The 21,340-nt window shown below is 42.2% G+C and overlaps 2 gene segments (V, D, J or C); both read left to right on the top strand.

Moving 5' to 3' along the window:
- The first annotated feature begins 979 nt into the window (after nt 1-979).
- LOC144489694 (Ig heavy chain V region-like) lies at nt 980-1,531 on the top strand. The segment is given in 2 exon segments: nt 980-1,084; nt 1,209-1,531. Coding segments are annotated over 2 exon segments (369 nt in total).
- Nucleotides 1,421-20,958, top strand: LOC144489693 (Ig heavy chain C region, membrane-bound form-like). The segment is given in 8 exon segments: nt 1,421-1,639; nt 2,257-2,347; nt 13,347-13,646; nt 14,620-14,931; nt 15,852-16,160; nt 16,663-16,992; nt 20,211-20,338; nt 20,475-20,958. Coding segments are annotated over 7 exon segments (1,407 nt in total).
- The last annotated feature ends 382 nt before the right edge of the window (nt 20,959-21,340 follow it).

Here is a 21,340-nt window from a genome sequence, read left to right as displayed (position 1 = left end):
CTATTCTATTGTACAGTATAATCTGATTCCTGTTATTGAAGAGTTCCAATCATAGCTGCCAATAAGTGGAGAAATGATCAGTTCATAACCTGATTCAATGGAAGATAAAACATTTATTCTTGTGATATTGTGCAATGTGCCGCAAAGCCCTGATATCTTGTGTTCGCAATACCAGCGAATGTTAGACAGCCGGTGGCCGATAGAGTGACCTGCAATGATCTGGATGCTGAAGGAGAACTTTAATGATCTCCGTGTCCGTTCCATTCATTAACTTCTCTGTCAAAAGTCGAGGTTAATTTTATGTTTCTCTGTCAACTCACTATTTAATTATCAGGAGGGCAGGATTCTTATCATTTTCAAAGGGCTGTCTTCGAGATTGGGGCAGTTTGACAAATATAAGGAGAAACATTGTATTGTGTGAGAGTTTCTTCTCATCTCCAAACCCAAATTGTACAGTGATAGCCATCCGCACTGTAAATGCAATCACTTTGTTCATACCCCCTCATTTAGTTACAGGAATCGGTAAAAATTATTCTGATAAATGATGTTTTATTATTGTGATGTGACAGAGACCCGGAATTGTTGCAAAATAGACTGACGGTCTCTTTATTTTCCAAAAATGTTATTTCATCATTTTTAGATTTGTGTTCTTCTTGGGGGCGTGGTAATAAAATCACCATATTTACAATGGAATTAGTTATTTTAAATAAAGAAATGATGAACTGCAATATCACCATCAGAAATAATGGAGACAATACAATGAACATAATCAGCCAAACAAATATCCCGATACAGATAAAATGGCCATTTTAATATTAACCTATTGTAAATCTGGGACTCCATTCTGTTGCGGGTGTGGAAGGTGGGACCTGGATCCTGTCGCCGCCTCCAGCAGGGAATCAACAGGCGGCGCCTGGAAAGCCGCCCCCTTCTGGCGGGTATTTAAATACCGCTCACTGGGACCGGAATCCTACAGTCCGGGAGCTGGTTTGTTCACTGAGTTCCTGACACAACTATTTCCCCCAATTTACCAGAAGGATGAGGTCGGCGATTTCTCTCAGTTTGTTGCTGACTTTCTTATCCGGTGAGTAGTTTTTTTTTCATTGTCCAATTCTCTCACTGTTACTGTCTCAGTGTTAGTCCATATTCCAGAGTAAAAAATCATCACACCAGGATTAATCCTCGGGTTTTTTGATCTACTTTTACAGGTGTCCAGACGCAGGTTGTGTTGACTCAGCCAGAGGCAGAGACCGGGCGTCCCGGAGGCTCCCTGAAACTGACCTGTAAAACCAGCGGCTTCGATCTCAGCAGCTACTACATGGGTTGGATCCGGCAGGTTCCCGGGCAGGGCCTGGAGTGGCTGGTCAGCTACTATACTTCATCCGGCAACTACGCCCCAGCAATTAAGAATCGATTTACTGCGTCCAAAGACATTTCAAAGAGCATCTTCGTTTTGGACATGAAGAGCCTGAAGACTGAAGACACCGCCATCTATTACTGTGCATACTACAGCAGTGGGTCACAGTGCTGAGCATAGCGACATCCTCATACAAAAACCTCAGAGGAAAGACTTTGCTTAAATATGTGATCAGTGCCACTGCCGAATGCTAAACAGAATGAGGAATAGACAAAATAATAGGTAGAAGCAGCATTGTTTTTTAAAAGATATAAAATACTTCAACTTTATTGTTATTGATTTACATGCTGAATGTGCACGGAGAGTGTAAAAGTTTCTAATCCCCTTTATCAATCTCATGACCAGTAAAAATTGAAATATCTCACTGACTCACTCTTAAACGACATTGAAACAGGCTTTTGAAATAGCAGTGAAATGACCTATCTGCATTTTACAGTTAACAGTCTGCCGCAGTATTTGTCATGCTGTGTCTCACTGTGATAACTGGGTGGCACAACATTTACTGTCAATGCAAAAACCCCTCAGCACTAATTGATTGAGGCTGGATCAGTGTCACTTTTAAATTCCAACTTTAATCACAATACAGTATTATTTATGTCCAGCACTGACCACATGATAAGAATGAAAATGGAAAATCTGATAATTACTCAGTTATCAGTTGGTGTTTTCAATAACATGTTCCTGTATTCCTCTGTGAAGTATAAAATATTAGGGTCAGTTATGAATGGAGAATAGTATCCAGAAATACAATTATAATTTAATGAACATTAATTGACTTTGCTTTTCCTCTGGTTTGTGAATATTTAAAATAATGGTGATTTTGTATCTATTTTGTGCAGGGACGGTTATTGTACGACACAGCCCAGGGAATGTGACACTGTGACTACTTCGACTACTGGGGACAAGGTACCATGGTGACGGTGACTGCAGGTAAGAGCAATGCACTTATTGAATAATTGGTTTACATGTGTCTTTGTTTTATATTTTTGTCTATACTAAACATCCATTTGTTTACTTAAATGTGGGTTTGGTGGATTGAGAATTTTTACAATGTTTCCTGTGATTCTGCTGCAAAGGGGTTCTAGAATTCTGCTGTTTCTTGACAATCGGTGCTGCTGAGGGATTCAATCCCTAATTATTGTGATTTTGTGTTTATCTTTTGAGGCTACTGTGTGGCTGGGTTACTTTAAAAGCCTGACGTCTGTTAAACAATTCAGCGTTTCGGTCATGTTTAATCTCGGTGACATCTAGTGGCTGCGGGTTGTACCATCTACTGCACAAGTGTTTGAAATCTAAGCCTATATTTTTAAAAAGTTCTAAAATGTCTATATTAATCCAGTGAACATGTTCCACTCACTAGCAGTGCTGGTGATGCTAGGCAATATTTCTGCTTATTTTAAACATTAATTACTTTGGTGATGGGCGGATTGGCTGGAATTTATATTAAAAATTTCTGTCAATGTTACATTTGAATCTGTTGAAAGTGTTTGTAGAATTGAGCTGCTTCTGCAGGAAGCGGGGTTCAGCTTCTCAGTGATGCGTTTTTTCTGGTGAGGAGATTATGTATCTGGATGACTTTAAATAAGTAAAGTTTGTGAAATAGTTGGGTGTTTCTGCATTGTTTCTGCATTGCTTAAACCCTCGGTGAGACTGAGCTGTTACACGCTTTGTGATTGAATACGAACAGTCTGCGGGTTTGCAACTGCTTGACGCATGACTACAGGCAGAAATCAGGCAGGCTTTATTCTGTTTGTATTTTTAAAATCTTAAGTGATAATTGCAGGTTCAACTAAAGTACGGTTTATGCCACTCGTTCAGAACATAGTTTGTCACTGCATTCGCAATTTGGGGTACCTGCAATGCTAAATCTCGGAGACGTTTGATGGCTGGAGCTTTTACCATCCAAATGTTTAAATATGTTTGATACATGACCCAATATGAATTAAATGTGATAAAGTTTCAATACTAATTTGTTGGACACATTCCACCACCTCGCAATGCTATTGCTATTGTACTAGATTTCTGTTCAGTTTAATAGTTGGTTAAGAGCTCGTTTGCTAGATTCGACATTGAGATTTTCTTGCAATGTTCTGTTGAATGGATAATTGAGCTGCTTCTCCGTGAAATGGATTCATTCCCTCATGGATGTGTTTTCGTGTGTTTCTGTTGAGGAGACTCTGGTTCGGCCACTATGAATGTTTAAAATTTGTGAAATGGTTTGGTGTTTCGGCATTATTTCTGCATTGTTTTAGCTCGGTGGCACTGAGTGGTTAGACGTTTTCTGGTTGAATGCAAACAATCTTTGAGTTTGAAAATCCTTGGAGGGAGAAAACGAGCAGGTTTTGGAAAGAAACTAAAATAAAGATATCACAGCATTTTTATAAATGTTAACTAATGCTGACAAATTAAAGTAACCTTTCGACTTTTATCGAAAAATCATGACTTACAATGCTCATTCGGAAACTAAGTCGTTGCTGCAAACACAAACTTCTCATTAACAAGTTTAATTGCAAAGTTAATATAAACCAAACAATTATTAATCGGTAATATAACTCCATATTCACCTAAGATTATTTTATATTAATATAATTTAGCATTAATCCCCTTTAATAGTTCTGTTGTGCTTTTCACTAACATGACCAGAAAATTTTCCAGACTGGAAATATTTATTGATAATTCCAGAAATGACTTCAATGATAACATGCTGTTTCCACCGCAGCGCTCAATTCAACAAGATACTTTGCATTAATCGTTATATCCCAGATTAGTTCGCATTCACTGGAATACGTGTTTTGCACAATAAGACGTTTCTTTTTGGCAATTTTGGTATCCGATTTTTACATTTTTTTTCAGTGAAGTCGCAACCAGATTATTTCTTCCAACTAATTTGTCATTGGATACCGAGATAATTAATTACTAATCTCATCTAAAAAATTGTGAAATGGTTTGGTGTTTCTCAATTGTTTTTGTATTGTTTCAACTCATTAATACTGAGCAGTTACACGTTTTCTGGCTAAATGAAAATTCTTGTCGGGATAAAGCAAACAGGTTTCGGAAAATTAAAATAAATATATGTTAGGGCATTTTATTCATGTTAACTGATGCTTACATATTAATATACATCATGAATTACATACTGTGTCACTGTATCTCTCTCAGGGACATTACACTACCCTGAATCTGTTATATTTGAGGTGCTCTTTTTCGGAAAAAATACATTTTTGCCCAGTTTTCGGGATTTGAGACAGACAGGGAGAGATAGTTAAAAGACGATGGGAGTTTTGAAAGGAACGTCAGGTTAATTTAAAATTTTTCATTTTTGTTGTTGTTGTAATTTTACCTTTGATCAATTAGATTCAAACAGTTTGAATACATTTGACAGCGTGAACAGAGTTTTCTGACAGGTGGAATTCGCTGACACTCAAGCAATTGTTCACATAATTGTGTTTAAATTGTAGTAAAGTGTCAACAGAAACTGGCTAGAAATTGACAAGTAAATACTTGAAATTCAAAAAGATTAATTTATATAAAAATATTATAATATCATAAATATTATAAAGATAATATTAGCTCTGCACTTAATAATAGCATAATGTCTCCCATTACTGCTGAACTCAGGCTAGAATTATGGGACGAATAAATGACAGAATAGAAGAATTGATTCTATCTGAACCTGATGTTTAATTCTTATTAAATATTATAATGAAGAAAAAGTCTGGACTTATATTCTGCACCATGTTTTAGTGTTAGAGGAGATTTGAATCAATTGTCCTCTTTGTGTTTGCACTGTTTAATTCAGATCTTCTTTAATTAAACAATATGTTCACTAATTAAGTTATATGGATGGTCTAAATTACTAAATCGAGGAAGCAGTATTATTGATTTCAAACTGCCAGTCCGTTACAGTCTATACAAATTCAGAAGTACGCATTTTTAACACGTTTCTCTGTTACAATAAGACATTGGTAGTAAACGTGAAAAGTAAAATATTACAATGTGATTAGATTTAAGTAAATGAATGACAGATGTCTGAATGTTTTCATTCAGTAATTTGAAATTATTGTTTAACATTGTCTAAGACTTAATTGTAACCTAATTATTTAACAATGTTAAAGGCAGAAGCACGTTTTGAATGATTGAAAACTCATTTTATTAGAGCGCAAATCAGCTGACAGGAGAATTAACTGACAATTAACAATAACTTAAAATATAATATTGATGCTGATTAATTTAAAACAAAAGAACCTGAATACTGTACAGGCGTGCAAAATACAATTAGTTTTAGAGAATATTTAATTGTATCGAAAATGAATTCAGAAACAAAACATTTCTTTACTCAGCTATGCTCAGCTCGATAAAGTGTTTTGCCTTGCTTATTTTGTTCACTCTATTTAATTAAGAAATTAACTCGAATCAGATAATGATTTTCAATGTAAATGTTTCCCGATTTGTTTAATTCTGACTGTGTCACTGCATCTCTGTTAGGGACATTGAACTGTCCTGAACCTGTTATTTTTGATGGCTCATTTTCAGCAAAATTACATTTTTACATAGTTTTCGAGAAGTGAGACAGAGAAATAATTAAAAGTCGAAAGGAGTTCTGAAATGAATATCAGTTTAATTTAAAATAGGTTATTGATTTTCTGTTGTTGTAAGTTGACCATTGATCAATTAGAATCCAACAATTTGAATGAAATTGACAGATTGAACAGATCTATCTGCTGGGCACTCGATTGTTGCACCGTTTATGTCTGTTCTGTTTCTGTGCGCGTGGTCACTGTGTTGGCACCAAGAATCTGCCTGACTGGTTATAAACCTTTTGGTTCCTTCCCCTGTATTTCAGGGAGTGAAAATTGATTTATTTCTTCAATAAACTTGTACCTGTGAGAAACGTGACAGGTTGACTTGATGTTTGACTCGGCGTCTCAGAAATGAGATCCCTGAAGCACATTGTGACAGTCAGAGAGAGCAGAAACGTCAGGCTGTAGAAAGAGATTTGGTTGATTTTTAACCAGTGATATACCGGCTTTGGGAACTTTGGATGAGCAAATGCAAAGGGAGGTTTACTGTATTGTATTCTATACTATAGCAGTCCCTGACCTGTTTAGTAGAACAGTTGCAGGGTCAAATTCGTTTGCATCTTATTCTTAATTTCTAAAGGCAATTTAGAGTCGCTTGCAAAGCAAGAATTTTAAATATGTCCCTACATAATTGTTCCTTGGGAAAGAATTGATATTAAGTATCCTTGAATAACTGCAGTGCATATGCTGCAGGCATCCGCCGTGCTGTTAGGCAGGATGTTCCAGGATTTTGACCCAGCGACTGTGAAGGAACTGAGATATTGTTTCAAGTCAAGATGGTGTGTGTCTTGTAGGGGAGCTTGCAGGTGGTAGTGTTCATGTGTGGCTGCTGCCCTTGTCCTGTTAGGATGTAAAGGCAGCGGGTTTGGGCAGTGTTTTCTCTGGAGTCTTGGTGAGTTGCTGCAGTGCATCTTGTATAAAATACACACTGCTGTCACTGCTTGTTAGTGATAGAGAGAGTGAATAGGGTGAATGAGGGGGCGGGTAATCTTGTGGGTGGCTTTGTCCTGGATTGTGTCAAATTTCTTGAGTTTTTACAAGTTTCGCTCATTGAGGAAAGAGGAAATTATTCAATTGTGACTGACTTGTGAAAGATTTAAATGTTTTTCCAACCCTTGGCCTGAGGTCCGTATTGTGCTCACTTGTCACTCCCATTTACTGTGTGAGTGGGTGAGTGTGTATGTGAAGTGAGGGTGTTTTTCCAGTCTGAATCAGCCAGATAGAGACTTGCACACATCACACACTCTCACACACATAAATACACACATACACATTCTCATAGTCTCTCACACATGCCCACATACATATTCACACTTACTTTCTCTCTCATCCGATCTCTCTCACACGCCCATACACATTCTCTCTCTCACATAAACTCTCTCAAATACAAATACATACATACTCTCGCTCTCTCAATCAGTCTCTCATACCACCATACACAAAAGCACTCACACGCACACCCCCGACACACATTCTCTCTTACGCACAGCCACACACTCTCACATAAGCACAGTCTCACACTCTCGCATACGCACTCTCACATGCATTCTCTCTCCCACACTCTGTCACACACGCTCAAGCTGTCTCACATTTATTCACACACGCTCTCACAATTCCTCTTGCACACACGCATCTCTCTCTCTCTCTCAAGCACACGCATATATTTCTATATCTCTTGCACACACTATCTCACACCTGTACATTCTTGCTCTCACACACTGGCTCTCTCACAAACACTCTCTCACAAGCAAAGACTCACGCACGCACTCTAACACACACTCTTCCGCACAGACACAGTCTCTCACATAAGCACAGTCTCGCGCACACATTTTCCCTCACACACACACACATGCACTATCCCTCTCACATTCCCTCTTCCGTGCTCTCACTCCATCTCACACTCATTTGCATGCTCGCTCTCTCTCTCATACGGACACTTGCACACGCATTCTCTCACACAGGCACATTTTTCTCTCTCTTTCACACGCTCACTCCCTTACACATTGTCTCACACACGCACAATCTCGCTCTCAAACTCTGTATCTCACAAACACCCTCTCTCTCTCACACGCACACAGTCTCTCCGTCTCTCACACATGAACACACATGTATACACAATGTATCTCTCTTAAACACGCCACTTATCACAGACACATGTTCTCGCAACCGTTATTTCACTCACACACACTCACGCATCCACTCTGTCTAATGTTCACAGTTTTTCTCACTCACACACACTCTCCCCGCCCCTCCACGCACGCACACGCACACACATATACTTTGAAGAACAGAAAAATACTCTCACACACATAAAAAATAACTCTTGAAACACACACTGTCTCTCGCACACACGCATTCTCTATCTCACATATCCTTTCTCTCACGCGCACTCTCTCCTCTTGTACACACAGACCACTTTCTCAAACACGTGCAAAACACTCATGTGTCTGACACTCTAACACACATAAACCATACACAACGTCTCTCTCGCACAAAAATTCTCTCTCTCTGTCTCACATACGCACACACACACACACACACACAGACACACAGACACACGCACACACACACACACACTCAAACACATTGCTTCTATCACCCACACACATTGCGCATATCTTTCTCACTCACACACAATCCCATGCACACTTTCACACACTCATGAACATATTAATTTGCTTTCCAATAGGCACTCCCTCTCACACACACTGTCTTTCACATGAACACAACACTCTCTCCCACACACACACACACACCCTCCCTCAAGCACACACACTATCTTTCATAGATACCGTGTATCTCATATAGACACACTCCTTTTCACATAAACACACACTCAATCACACACCGAAGTACTCTCTCACACAGACTGCCCACACACACTCTTTCAAGAAGAGACACACTCTCACACACCAAGAATAACTTTCCAATCACACATTCTCTCTCTCACACACGTTATCTCACACACCCTTTCTCTCACGCACACTCTCCCCTCTTGCACACACAGCCCACTGTATCACACACGTGCAAACACAGTCTATCACACACAGGCACCCTCACACATACATCCACCCTCTCTCTCTCTCTCACACATCCAAACACCCTCACACACTTTCCATCTCACATAGTCAGAGTGATTGTCCTTGACATCATAAATAGAAGCATAGGATCCTACAGTGCAGAAGGGGGCCATTCAGCCCATCGAGTCTGCACCAACAGCAATCCCACCAAAGCCCTATCCACATAACCACATGTATTTACCCTAACTAGTCCCTCTGACACTAAGGGGCAATTTAGCACGGCCAATCCATCGAACCCGCACATCTTTGGAATGTGGGAGGAAACAGGAGCACCCGAAGGAAACCCAAACAGACACGGGGTGAACTTGCAAACTCCACACAGACAATGAGCCAAGTCGGGAATCGAACTGTGAGGCAGCAGTGCTAATCACCGTGCCACCCCCCGCCCCCCAACCCCCCGGTAGCATTTGAATGAGGATGGGATCGAGGAGCCCGAGTAAAACTCAAGTCAGTAAGAATCGGCGGGAAATTCTTCTCTGTTCGGAGTCATACTTAGCACAAAGCAAGATGGTGTTGGTTGTTGGAGGTCAAACATCTAAGTTCAGATTTCACTGCAAAAGTTCGGCAGGGGATTGTCCTGGGACCAACAATCTTCTACTGCTTCATCAAAGACATTCCATCCAACATGAGGTCAGAAGTAGAGATTTCCATGTGTTACACCGGACAGAAAGACACAATAAGTAAGAAGGGACTTGGCTGAGACCAAGGCCGCCTGGCTCCCCAATACTGGTGTAAACTTGCTGTTTGATTCCTGTGCGACCCATTCTGGTTTCGCTGTAAGCTTCCCTTCCAGCTCCCTCAGTCTGTCTATTTGTTAACTGATACGTGTTTCTTAAAGAAAGGCACCGACATTAAAGCAGCTGCCCGGTGATCTACACTGCTGCCTGACTTTACACAGCCCTGTTACAGAAAGCTGATCAATGTAGACAATCGGGAAAAGATCGATGGAGAGGAAGAGGAGGACGTGGCCCACTGACTCTCTCACCCCCGCCCACACTTCCTCACTCACCCTCAATCTCTCATCCTCACTCAAAGAACTTCACTCACTCACCCTCACTTACCCAACTTCCCTCGCTGACACACTCTCACTCACTCATCCCCACTCACTCATCCCCACTCACTCTCCCTTGCTCACTCATCCAACCTAACACCCTCACACACACCCTCACACACTCACCTTCACACACTCAACCTCACACACTGAGCCTCACACACTCAACCTCACACACTCAACCTCACGTACTCACCCTCACACACTCACCCTCAGAAACTCACTGATCCTCATTCACCCTGAGTCACTCACCCTCACACCCTCACTCACTCACAATCACTCACAAACATTCGCTCACTCACTCTCACCCATCCTCACTCACTCACCCACACTCACTCACACACCCTCACTCAACCTCACTCATTCAACCTCAATCACACATCCTGAATCACTCATCCTCACACCCTCACTTACTCACTCACATTCACTCACCCTCATTCACTCACTCTCACACCCTCACTCACCCACCCGCATTCACTCACTCGCACTCACTCACCCTCAGACACCCTCATTTACTCACCCTCATTCACGCACTGTCAGTCAGCCACCCACCCACACTCACACCATCACACACTCAACCTCACTCACTGACCCTCAGTCACTCACTCAGAGCCTCAGTCACTCACCAACACCCATACTCACCCTCATTCACTCACCCTACTTACCCATCCTCACTCACACAGTCTCACTCACTCTCACTCACTCACCGCACTTACCCACCCTCACTCATCCAGTCTCACTCACTCTCACTCACCCTCACTCACTCTCCCCACTTACCGACCCTCACTCACCCAGACTCACCCCCACACACTCAAGCTCAATCATCCTCTCTCTTTCACTTACGCCACCTGACCCATTCAAACTCACTCAGACTCACGCACCGACATTCACTCACACACCCTCACGTACTCACCATCACTCAACTTCACCCACCCTAACTCACAGATCCTCAATCACTCATCCTCACTCAAACACCTTCACTCACTCATCCTCACTCACCCACCCATCCGCATTCATTCTCCCTCACACACTCTCTCACACCACCCCCAATGACACACCCTGACTTACTCACTCTCTCACCCTCACTTACTAAGTCATATTCATTCCCTCACCCTCATTCACTCGCTCTCACTCACCCACCTTCGCTAACCTTCATGCATCCTCACTCACTCACCCTCATTCATTCATTCTCGCTCACTGACATTCACTCACCCACCTTCACTCACCCATTCAGCCACCTTCACTCACATCCCCCCTCTCTCACACACCCTCATTTACTCACGCCCTCTCACCCTCACCCACACTTACTCACTCACCCTCAATCACTCATCCTCACTCAAAGAACTTCATTCACTCACCCTCACTTATGAACTCTCTGTCACTCACACACCATCACTCATCCACTCTCACTCCTTCAATCAGTCCCCCTCACGCACTCACATTCTCTCACTCACCCTCACTAAATCTGTGTGAGGAGGTCTGCAAAGAGAGAGAAGAAAGATCTCAAGCGGCAGTTTGGTGTTCAAATGTGGGAGCTGCCCTGGGAATGCAGAGAGCTGGAGGGAATCCCTGGGGGCTCAGAGCCAGGGACAATGGCAAAGAGCCGGGGAGAACAGGAGGCGTGCTAAAGGGCAGAGAGCAGGGGGTGGGGGGGGGGGGGGGAGGGCAGAGAGCCTGGGGAAAGGGCACACAGCCGGGCAACAGGGCAGAGAGCCGGGGGAAAGGGCAGAGAGCTAGGAGAAAGGGCAGGGAGCCAGGTGAAAGGCAAAGAACCAGGGAAAAGGGCAGAGAGACGGAGGAAAGGGCAGAGAGACCAGGGAAAGGGGAGAGAGCCAGGAATAAGGGCAGGGACGCCGGCGAAACGACAGAGAGCCTAGGAAAAGGGCAAGAGAACGCAGGGGAAAGGGCAGAGAGTCAGGGGGAAAGGGCAGAGAGCCAGGGGAAAGGACAGAGAGCCAGGGGAAAGGGCAAGAGAACGCAGGGGAAAGGGCAGAGAGTCAGGGGGAAAGGGCAGAGAGCCAGGGGAAAGGGCAGAGAGCCAGGGGAAAGGGCAGAGATCCGGGGGAAAGGGTAGGGAGCTGAGGGAAAGGGCAGATAGCCGGGGGAGAGGGCACAGAGCTGGAGGGAAGTGTAGAGAGCCAGGTGGAAGTGCGGAGAGCCGGGTGAAAGGGGAAAAGAGCCACAGGGAATAGCAGAGAGCCAGGGGAAAGGGCACAGAGTCGGGGAAAATGGGCAGAGAGTGGGTGATCGACGGGCGGAGTGAGGATGTGCAAAATAGAGCGAGCACCACAACCAGATCATCTGTAATCTCAGTGAATAATGGAGGAGACTTCAGGGCCCGAATGGCCAACTCTTGCTATTAATGTCTGACCCTTCAGTTAGTCAATGTTGCAATTATTTGAATTTGTAATCACATTGAGAGTTTCCTGGTCATTCAGTAAGTATTCATTCCGAAGGTAGTTTTGAAGCAAAGTCACTAATCTTCGTTTTGTGGAGTGAGAGGCAGTGAGTTGGAGAGAGGAAGGGGCATCAGCTAGTTTGTACACAGGCAATATCCAAAACTACAATGTGGATATGCCGACGTTAGGTTGGGGTGGACACAGTAAGGAGTCTGACAACACCAGGTTGAACTCCAACAGGCTTATTTGGAATCGTGAGCTTTTGGAGCTCTTTCATCAGGCGAGTGGCTGATATGAATGAAGAGACAACTTCTTCATCACAAAGTGCTGTTGTTTGAGAAATAGCTCGTGCCTGAAGTAATGGAGAAACTCTTTACACTTCTCTGTTAATCTAATGAATGGTATGAAATTACAATGACATCAAAATGTTTTTGTCTTTCCAATCTGATAGAGGTCGAGACATTGATGTGAGTTTCTACAAAGATGGCGATTCTCAAATGATAGGAGTAACAGAAGCTGAAAGGTGTATGTAGGTCTTAATCGGGAAATATTAAGTTAAGTTCATAATTCTAGACAAATCGTGATGTAGAAACATAGAAAATAGAAGCAGGAGTAGGCCATTCGGCCCTTTGACCCTGCTCTACCATTCACTTTGATTACGGCTCATCAATATCCTGAGCCCGCCTACTACCCATATCCACTGATCCCTTTAGCCCCAAGAGTTATACCTAATATAGAAACATACTTGTATAAATATGTTTGATTAATTAATAAACGCAGGTAATAGTCTAACTTGTTTAATCGACTATTCTTTCCCAGCGACACCGTCTCCGCCCACTCTCTACAGCCTCGTCTCTTCCTGTCAGCAACACAACTCCGCTGGCTCCATCACCTACGGCTGTTTGGCGATGGACTACTCTCCAGATGTCTCCAAACTGACCTGGAAGAAAAATGGGCAGCTGATCGACACTGGATTTAAGACTTATCCATCAGTGAGAAACGCGAAGGGAACCTACACCTTGAGCAGCCAGTTAACCATCACCCAGTCAGAGGGAGAGTGCAGCAAAATCAAGTGTGAGGTTCGACACAGCAGCTCGGTCAAGAGCATTGGAATGCAATGTAAGTGTTGTGGAACTTGGGCAAGACAGGAACGCTCTGATTGAACTGTATAAGGCTTTAGTTATAACTGATATGTAGCACTCTGAAAAATTGAATTATGCAAAATCCAGGTAAGTGCCTCCTGACTGAAAAGTTGCTCAGAACCAAAGAACAACAGAAATGTTACTGTGCAGAATGAGGCCATTTAGCCCATCATGTCTGTGCTGGCCAAAAGGGAGAACAAATAAACGAGCCTGACAAAGTAAGCCTATTTTCCAGCCCTTGCTCCGTAGCATTGCAGCTTAAAGCACTTGAGATGCAGACCCAGATGCCTTTTAAATGACCATGCTCCCTGGTAATTGAGCCCTCCACTTGGGGAATGAATTATTTTTGCCTACGTCCCTTATTTTTGTTGTGAACCACAATTATGTCACGCCTCAGCCTCCTCTTTTCCTAAAGAGAACAAACCCTGCCTATCCAATCTCGCCTCATGGCGGGAATTTTCAGTCCCTGGCAACATTCTTGTAAACCTCATCTCTCTCCAGAGTCATTACGTTATTCCTGCAATGTGGTGACCAGAACTGTACAGCAAACTCCAAACGTGGCCTAACTAGCGTTTTATACAGCTCCATCATTGTATCACTGTTTTTGCATTCAATATCTCACATAATAGAGGAACTAATCTGATATGCTTTCTTGATCAACTTTTCCAGCTGCCCTACCATCTACAAGGACCTGTGGACGTGCACTCTAAGGTCTTGCATTTCCTCAATCCCTCTTAACATTCCAGTTTATTGCCTTGCTTTGTTTTCCCTCCCCAAATGCATTGTGTGGCGCTTTTGACGGTTGAATTCCATTCGCCATTTCCCTGCCAATTCAACCAAACCATGGATATGATTCTCAAATCGGCAGCTGTGGTGCTCAAATAAAAGAACTAATTTTAATTGATGTCAATTGAATCTTCAAGTAACGTCTGAACATTTGTTTGTTGAAGGCCCACGCGTTCTCCCCCCAACCGTTATCCTCACCGTGAGTTCCAGTGAAGAAATCACCAGCAGAAAATTTGCAACCATCGTCTGTTCAATCATGGATTTCCAGCCAAAGTCAATGACGGTGAAGTGGCTGAAGAATGGACAACCCATGGATTCAGGAATTATCACCTCTCCCGCCTGTGAAGTGAACGGGAACTTCTCGGCCAGCAGTCGGCTGACAGTCTCCGCTCAGGAATGGTTCAGCAAAGTAGTCTATACCTGCCAGGTCACTCATCAAGGATTCACCCAGAGTCAGAACATCAGCGGATCTCTGGGTAAGAGACTCAAACCGAGGATAAAATATACCATTCCGATGTTAATCGAAATTAGGGATCTATTAAAGTTAGTACAAAGATAGAACAACTTCTAATTTGCTGTCATATGGTTTGCTGCATTGGGACAGTGCCCCATTCAGAATTTCATCACAACAGCAATTTTTGTTATTCCTTCATGAGATGTGCATTTATTTCCCATCCCTGAGGGCACTTAAGTGTCAACCACATTGCTGTGGATCTGGAGTCACATGCATGCCAGGCCAGATAAAGACAGCAGATTTACTTTTCTAAAGGGCATTCGTGAACCAGGTGGGTTTTTACAACAATGGCTTCATGATGATCATTTGACTTTTAATGATAGATTTTTACTAAATTCAAATTTCACCATCTGCAGTGGTGAGATTCGAATCTGTGTCCCCAGAGTCGTGCCCTGGGTTACAAGACCATTGGCAACACCACCATGCCACTGCCTCCCCTTGAAATAGTGTTCCCTTCCATTTTAAAGTAACATAGTGAGCGAGCTGGTCTTGATGTCAGCTTTTTCCTGAGACAGCTGGTAAGATTTGGAGAGACAGTCGGTGTCGGACTGTTTCACAGGTCACAGCATAGGGGTAAAATATTGGGAAGTGCATCCACCCTACTTATAAACTAACTGCCAGTACTTGGTTCCTGAGTTCAGGAATGGTATATTTGTTGGGGAATACTGCAATGTTGATTCATGAGAATGATACCGCTGCTAAAATACTTGAACAAAAAGAGAATAATTTCACAGAGCAGGCTGGTTTTCCATCCTCCATAGAGGTTGAAAGGTGATAGTTAGAGGTTGATATATCGAAGGCAACTTCGTCTCCTTCAGGCTGAACACTGCTGTCCTGCTTCTGAAGAGGGAACTAGGGTTGATTTTCATTTTTCATTCACAGATCCTCCCCAGTGCCCTGATACCACAGTGACGATACAGCCACCACCAAGAGAACAGGTCTTACTGGAGGCGACCGTGACCTTAACCTGCATCATTTCTAATGCTCCTTATGGAGTCAACGTGTCCTGGATCCGAGACAGGAAGTATTTGAAATCAGAGATCGCCGAAAAGCCTGGAGCGGATCCTGACAGCGTGGTCAGCAACTTAAACATCTCGACACAAGCCTGGCTGAGTGCGGCTGTGTTTGACTGCGTGGTGAGCCATCAGGATCTGCCGACTCCTTTAAGAAAATCCATCCACAAGGAAACAGGTGAGCTGAGAGATTGAAGCAATAAATGCGTCACTGTGTCTATTTCCAGTGTCAGTGTACTGGTCAATATTCAGCATTCAGTGCATTAATGGTCTCCCCTGAGTGCAAACTCCACTAACTAAAAACTGGGGGTTGTAGATATTTTAACAGGGAAATTTGATGTGTTGATGAATGAAAAGTGAACTGAAGGCGATGTTATTGGGTTTAGATCGAATAACGAGGGAGGAGCCTGATGTGGAGCATAAAAACCAGAAAACCAAAATTAAAGCCGATCAGTTGGGCCGAATAGCCTGATTCTGTGCTGTAAAATTTCTGAAACTTCCCAGTCCAGCCCCCTGAGTTATTTGAGAAAATAATTGTGTTCACCTCTGCTCCAAACTGGAAGTCAAAAATGGAAACATTTAAAATCGAAAGCGAAGCACATTTTTCTGATATCTCGCCAGTGGTTACATTCTCTCCGGAATTCTCCAGTTTATTGACATTTATTGTACATTTTCTGCAGATCCAAATCCGCGGGAACCGTTCGTCTCTGTCCTCCTGCCCTCGGCAGAAGAAGTCTCCGCTCAGAGATTCGTCTCCCTCAGCTGCTTAGTGAGACGTTTCTCCCCTCGAGAGATCTTCGTCAAGTGGACCGTCAACGACAAGCCGGTGAATCCTGGGAACTATAAGAACACCGAGGTGGTCGCGGAGAGCGGGAATAGCTCCTTCTTCATGTACAGCCTGTTATCCATTGCAGCAGAGGAGTGGTCCAGCGGCGCTTCTTACTCCTGTGTGGTGGGACATGAAGCCATCCCCTTGAAGATCATCAACAGAACAGTTGACAAATCCAGCGGTAAACCCAGTTTTGTGAACATTTCCCTTGCACTGATGGACACCGTTAATTCATGTCAATGAGAATCACTCGGTTACATTAAAAACTTCAATAAAAAGAATAAAATCTTTTTCCTCCAACGATAAATGAAATACCCAATTGCTTAATTGATTGGTTTTCAATTTTACTTCCACTATGTATCTTTGGTTTGAGTCAGGTATTTTCACGTCTCGGGCCCAAGCCTTGTTGAACCAGTGCACCCAGCTCAGATACACCCTGGGTTAGAGACAGAGTAGAGCACATTCATTACAGTATTCTGCAAAATATCTTCACCGACTTTCCTCCCACTGAGGAGAAATCTGACAAATTCAACATTTCTGACAAACAAACACAACATTTAGATCTCGGTGTTCCTGCTTCTCTCGTTGTCCATGCCTTTACCATTGATGTCATATTTAAGCTGCTGCACCACACCCACTGGGAACTGAAGTGAGGGTCACACAGAAATATGGAGCAACAATCCCCCATCAGAGAGAGAGGGAGAGTGAAATTGTTAACATACCAGATTCCTACTCACCCAACAAAGAGAGGGGAAAGCAGTAGCTAACCCATGTACCACCACTTCCTCAATGAAAAGAGGAGGAATGGCATTATTTAATCCACTCACCTCCACCTCGTCAGTGGTTAGAACCATCAGGCACATTGCTTCACCGGGTAGAGAGAGGGAAATTATGAGCTCACTCCCTCCCTCTTCGCAAGTAACGTGTTTGGAAGGGACCAGCTCTCTACTCGAAGAACCCAGTTGCCAACAGTACAAATTAGCTTCCGGTTTATTTGCTGCAGAGTTTGAAGTATCATTATCTTAATCAATGTGATGCATATATACTTATGTAACATAATTTAAAAATGTTTCTGCACTCATGTTCCTGTTAATCATGTCCTGGCAGTGATTTCCCATAATGCAAATTGAAACAAATGATTGAATCCTCCCCAGTTTTCACTGTTCTGTCCCTGATGCTTCCGAGATGCATCAATGAATGATTTGATTCGTTCTCCTGATATCACCGTGCCACTCACATAAACTACATTCATACAGCAAAACATTGAAAATATGCTCCATTATTCGTATTGTTTGGATCATTTTCAGTTAATGATTGCGGTGAAACTTGGAGCAACAGCTAAAAAATACACACACTGACAATACTCCACAAAACTGTCACAATTATAAATACACACATAAGCGCACACACACACACTCACACTCACACACATACACACACACACATCGACACAAATGCACAACTACACACACAAATACACATACTCACACATATGCACACAAATGCAGAAAGACACATGTAAATATACACACACAAACGCAAGCACATACCCCCACACACATACATATACAGAAATAGGGACAGGCACATTCAAATACAGACACAGAAACACACAAATACACAACAGATACACTTTCACACACCATAGGTACACTCAATACTTGCACAGACGAACACACATGCAGAGAAACAAGAATGCACACACAAATGCACTCATGGGCAAAACATGCACAAACAGAAATACACACTTACACAAATACACCCACACAAAAATACACCCATACACAAACACATCCGTACACAAATATACATAGGGACACACCCATTCTCTCTCTCTCACTCGCACACACACAGACACACACATACAAACACATAGACACGCGCTCTTGTACAAACAGACACTAAAACAACAACATACACACACATAATCAAATATGTACAAACCACACATGTACACATGAAACACACAAGTACATACACATACACATACGTGAGTAGGTACAGACCCAAACACAAACACATATATGCATAGACACAATACAGACAGATACACACGCATGCAGACCCACATAAATACACAAGCACATACTTTGACTCAAATAAATACATATATATATTAGCACACGTTCACGCTGATAGGAATATAGATATAAAGACACACAATGTTATACACATTCACAAACATATATGGAAATACATAGAAACAAATCACCAGACTGCATATAGAAGAACAGACAGCAAAACATTTACACACAAACATGTGGACGCAAACATCAACATGCTCATAGAACAGAACATCATAGCACACATTACCACACATCGAAACACAAATATACATAAACGCACCGTTATAAAGCATGGCAACACGTGTATACAAACACTGACATGTTAACAGGCGTGCACACAGACACATAGAGAAACAGACGCACACAGAAAGGGAAACAGTAAGTAGTTACCTGATGAAGGGGCAACGCTCCGAAAGCTCGTGCAACCAAATAAACCTGTTGGACTTTAACCGGGTGTTGTGAGACTACTTACTGTGCCGACCCCAGTCCAACGCCGGCAACTCCACAGAAAGGGAAACAAACATTATTAGAGTGACATATAGCACGCATTAAGAGTGGCATTAATATATATTCATAGACTTCACACAATAATAGAGTCATATATACACAATGACAAAAGAATTAAATATGCGCACAACTACACAAATCAACAATCACTGGCAAATGAACGCGTACATTAACACTCATAAACACATATTAACTCAGAGCCAAAGATTAATGCAGAGCACGAGATGCTCATGCATACGCACACAAATGCAAAATCTTCAATACAAACGGTAGGCAAATGATGAAAGTAAAATTTAAACGTGATTTTTTAATGGAGATATCCACAGATTTATTATCCCAATGTACAATGAACAGATAAACACGTTGAGAAACTGAATTAAGCTCACGATCTACTAAACATTTCCACCATAAAGAAGCACAGATCGGAAATTACATCCCAACTCTTAAACAACAACATTCACAGTTTACAGATCAGTAACCATCTGTGAAAATAATCATTGATTAGTGAACGTTCCTCGATATCAGTGATAATATTCTTCAATAAGGGATAGTTCCGAATTGTCAAAAAATCAACTGATTTTCAAGAAAACATCTTCAGTGCTTTCTGACATGGACTGTCCAAGGAATGTCAATAAAGATCAGGTGTGAAAATAGTTACGGAGATCGGTTACTGAGTGTCCTGAGCTTAAGAGTAGGTATACATTGAAAATTAAGTTCAAGAATAAATGAACAGTTTAAAAAGGAGAACGGGGAAAAGAAAAATAACAATAAGATTACCTGGATAAACAAAGTAATCTAATTTCATATCCTGGTCTCCGTCCCCTAGACTCCACCGACCGCATCTGGATTGAAGACAATGAGGATGATAACAGTAACATCTGGACAACGGCTTCCACATTCATTGTCCTGTTCTTCCTGAGCATTTTCTACAGCACTGCGGTCACTCTGGTGAAGGTGAGATGATTGAATGCACTCACATATCAAACTGACAGAATGGACTTGAAAAATCTCTCAATGTTCCATTAAAAACTCTAACTTTAATATCCCGCATCATAAACAACTGCTTCATTATTGTATCTTTCTTTTACAGATCAAGTGATGGGGTTGAATTTTGGAAGCTGCAGATTTCCCTCAGCTGATTATTATGATCTCCGTATGACACAAATACAATATCTGCTCTTGGTGACTCTATCAGTAAAATTCTCTCAGTTTATCATTCTGAATCTGTAACTGAGACAATCATAGACGGTATTTCAGTTTTCAGAGTGAAAAGCACGAGGCATTTTTTGTTATAATGTAATTGTGGTTAACAGTTTCCCCATAGTTTAAATATCATGTATAAATAAGAAACTTTTCTCATTCCTTATCCATATTTGTTAATTCCTCTTTCTATTAAGGTCCTGTTTTCTCTTTCTGGTGTATGTAACAGATGTACAAATATTGACGGATTCCCTGTGCATGTGTTGTGTTCTCAATGTGAAGCTCGATCGTTAAATTCACTTTTCTAACTTTAAAAAATAATGTCGCTGTAAAATATTCTCTGAATTTTTAAAATAAATATTGAATGAAAATTTAACCATCTCTGGCTTGGCTTAATTCCGTTTTCCAAAGCCCATCAACTCCGCCCCATATTCCATATTATACGGTTTCCCCTCTTTCCCAGACATGTCTGTTCCCCCAGTCCTGTGCGGGATGTGTTTGAACTCAAGGCCGTTCAGTGAAAGAGTCACTGCGCCACCCAGTGGCCAATCCGTATAAAGACACCTTCATCTCTGCCTTTTTATGATAAAATCCAGAGACAGAGCGAGTGAAGAATGAGAAGAACCTCGGTGATTTCACTCATAAACTGGTCTGCCACTGACCGAGTTTCAGGTAATTCTAAAAAGCAAAGGCTCTGTTTCATCAGAGGCCGATGCAGGACAGTGTGTGGCAGAAGATAGTTTCCTTTACACTGCC

Source organism: Mustelus asterias, unplaced genomic scaffold (genome assembly GCF_964213995.1).
Source record: "Mustelus asterias unplaced genomic scaffold, sMusAst1.hap1.1 HAP1_SCAFFOLD_2442, whole genome shotgun sequence".
Taxonomy (NCBI): Eukaryota; Metazoa; Chordata; class Chondrichthyes; order Carcharhiniformes; family Triakidae; genus Mustelus; species Mustelus asterias.
Note: the sequence above shows the minus strand (reverse complement) of the source record. Positions and strands in the feature narration are given on the sequence as shown.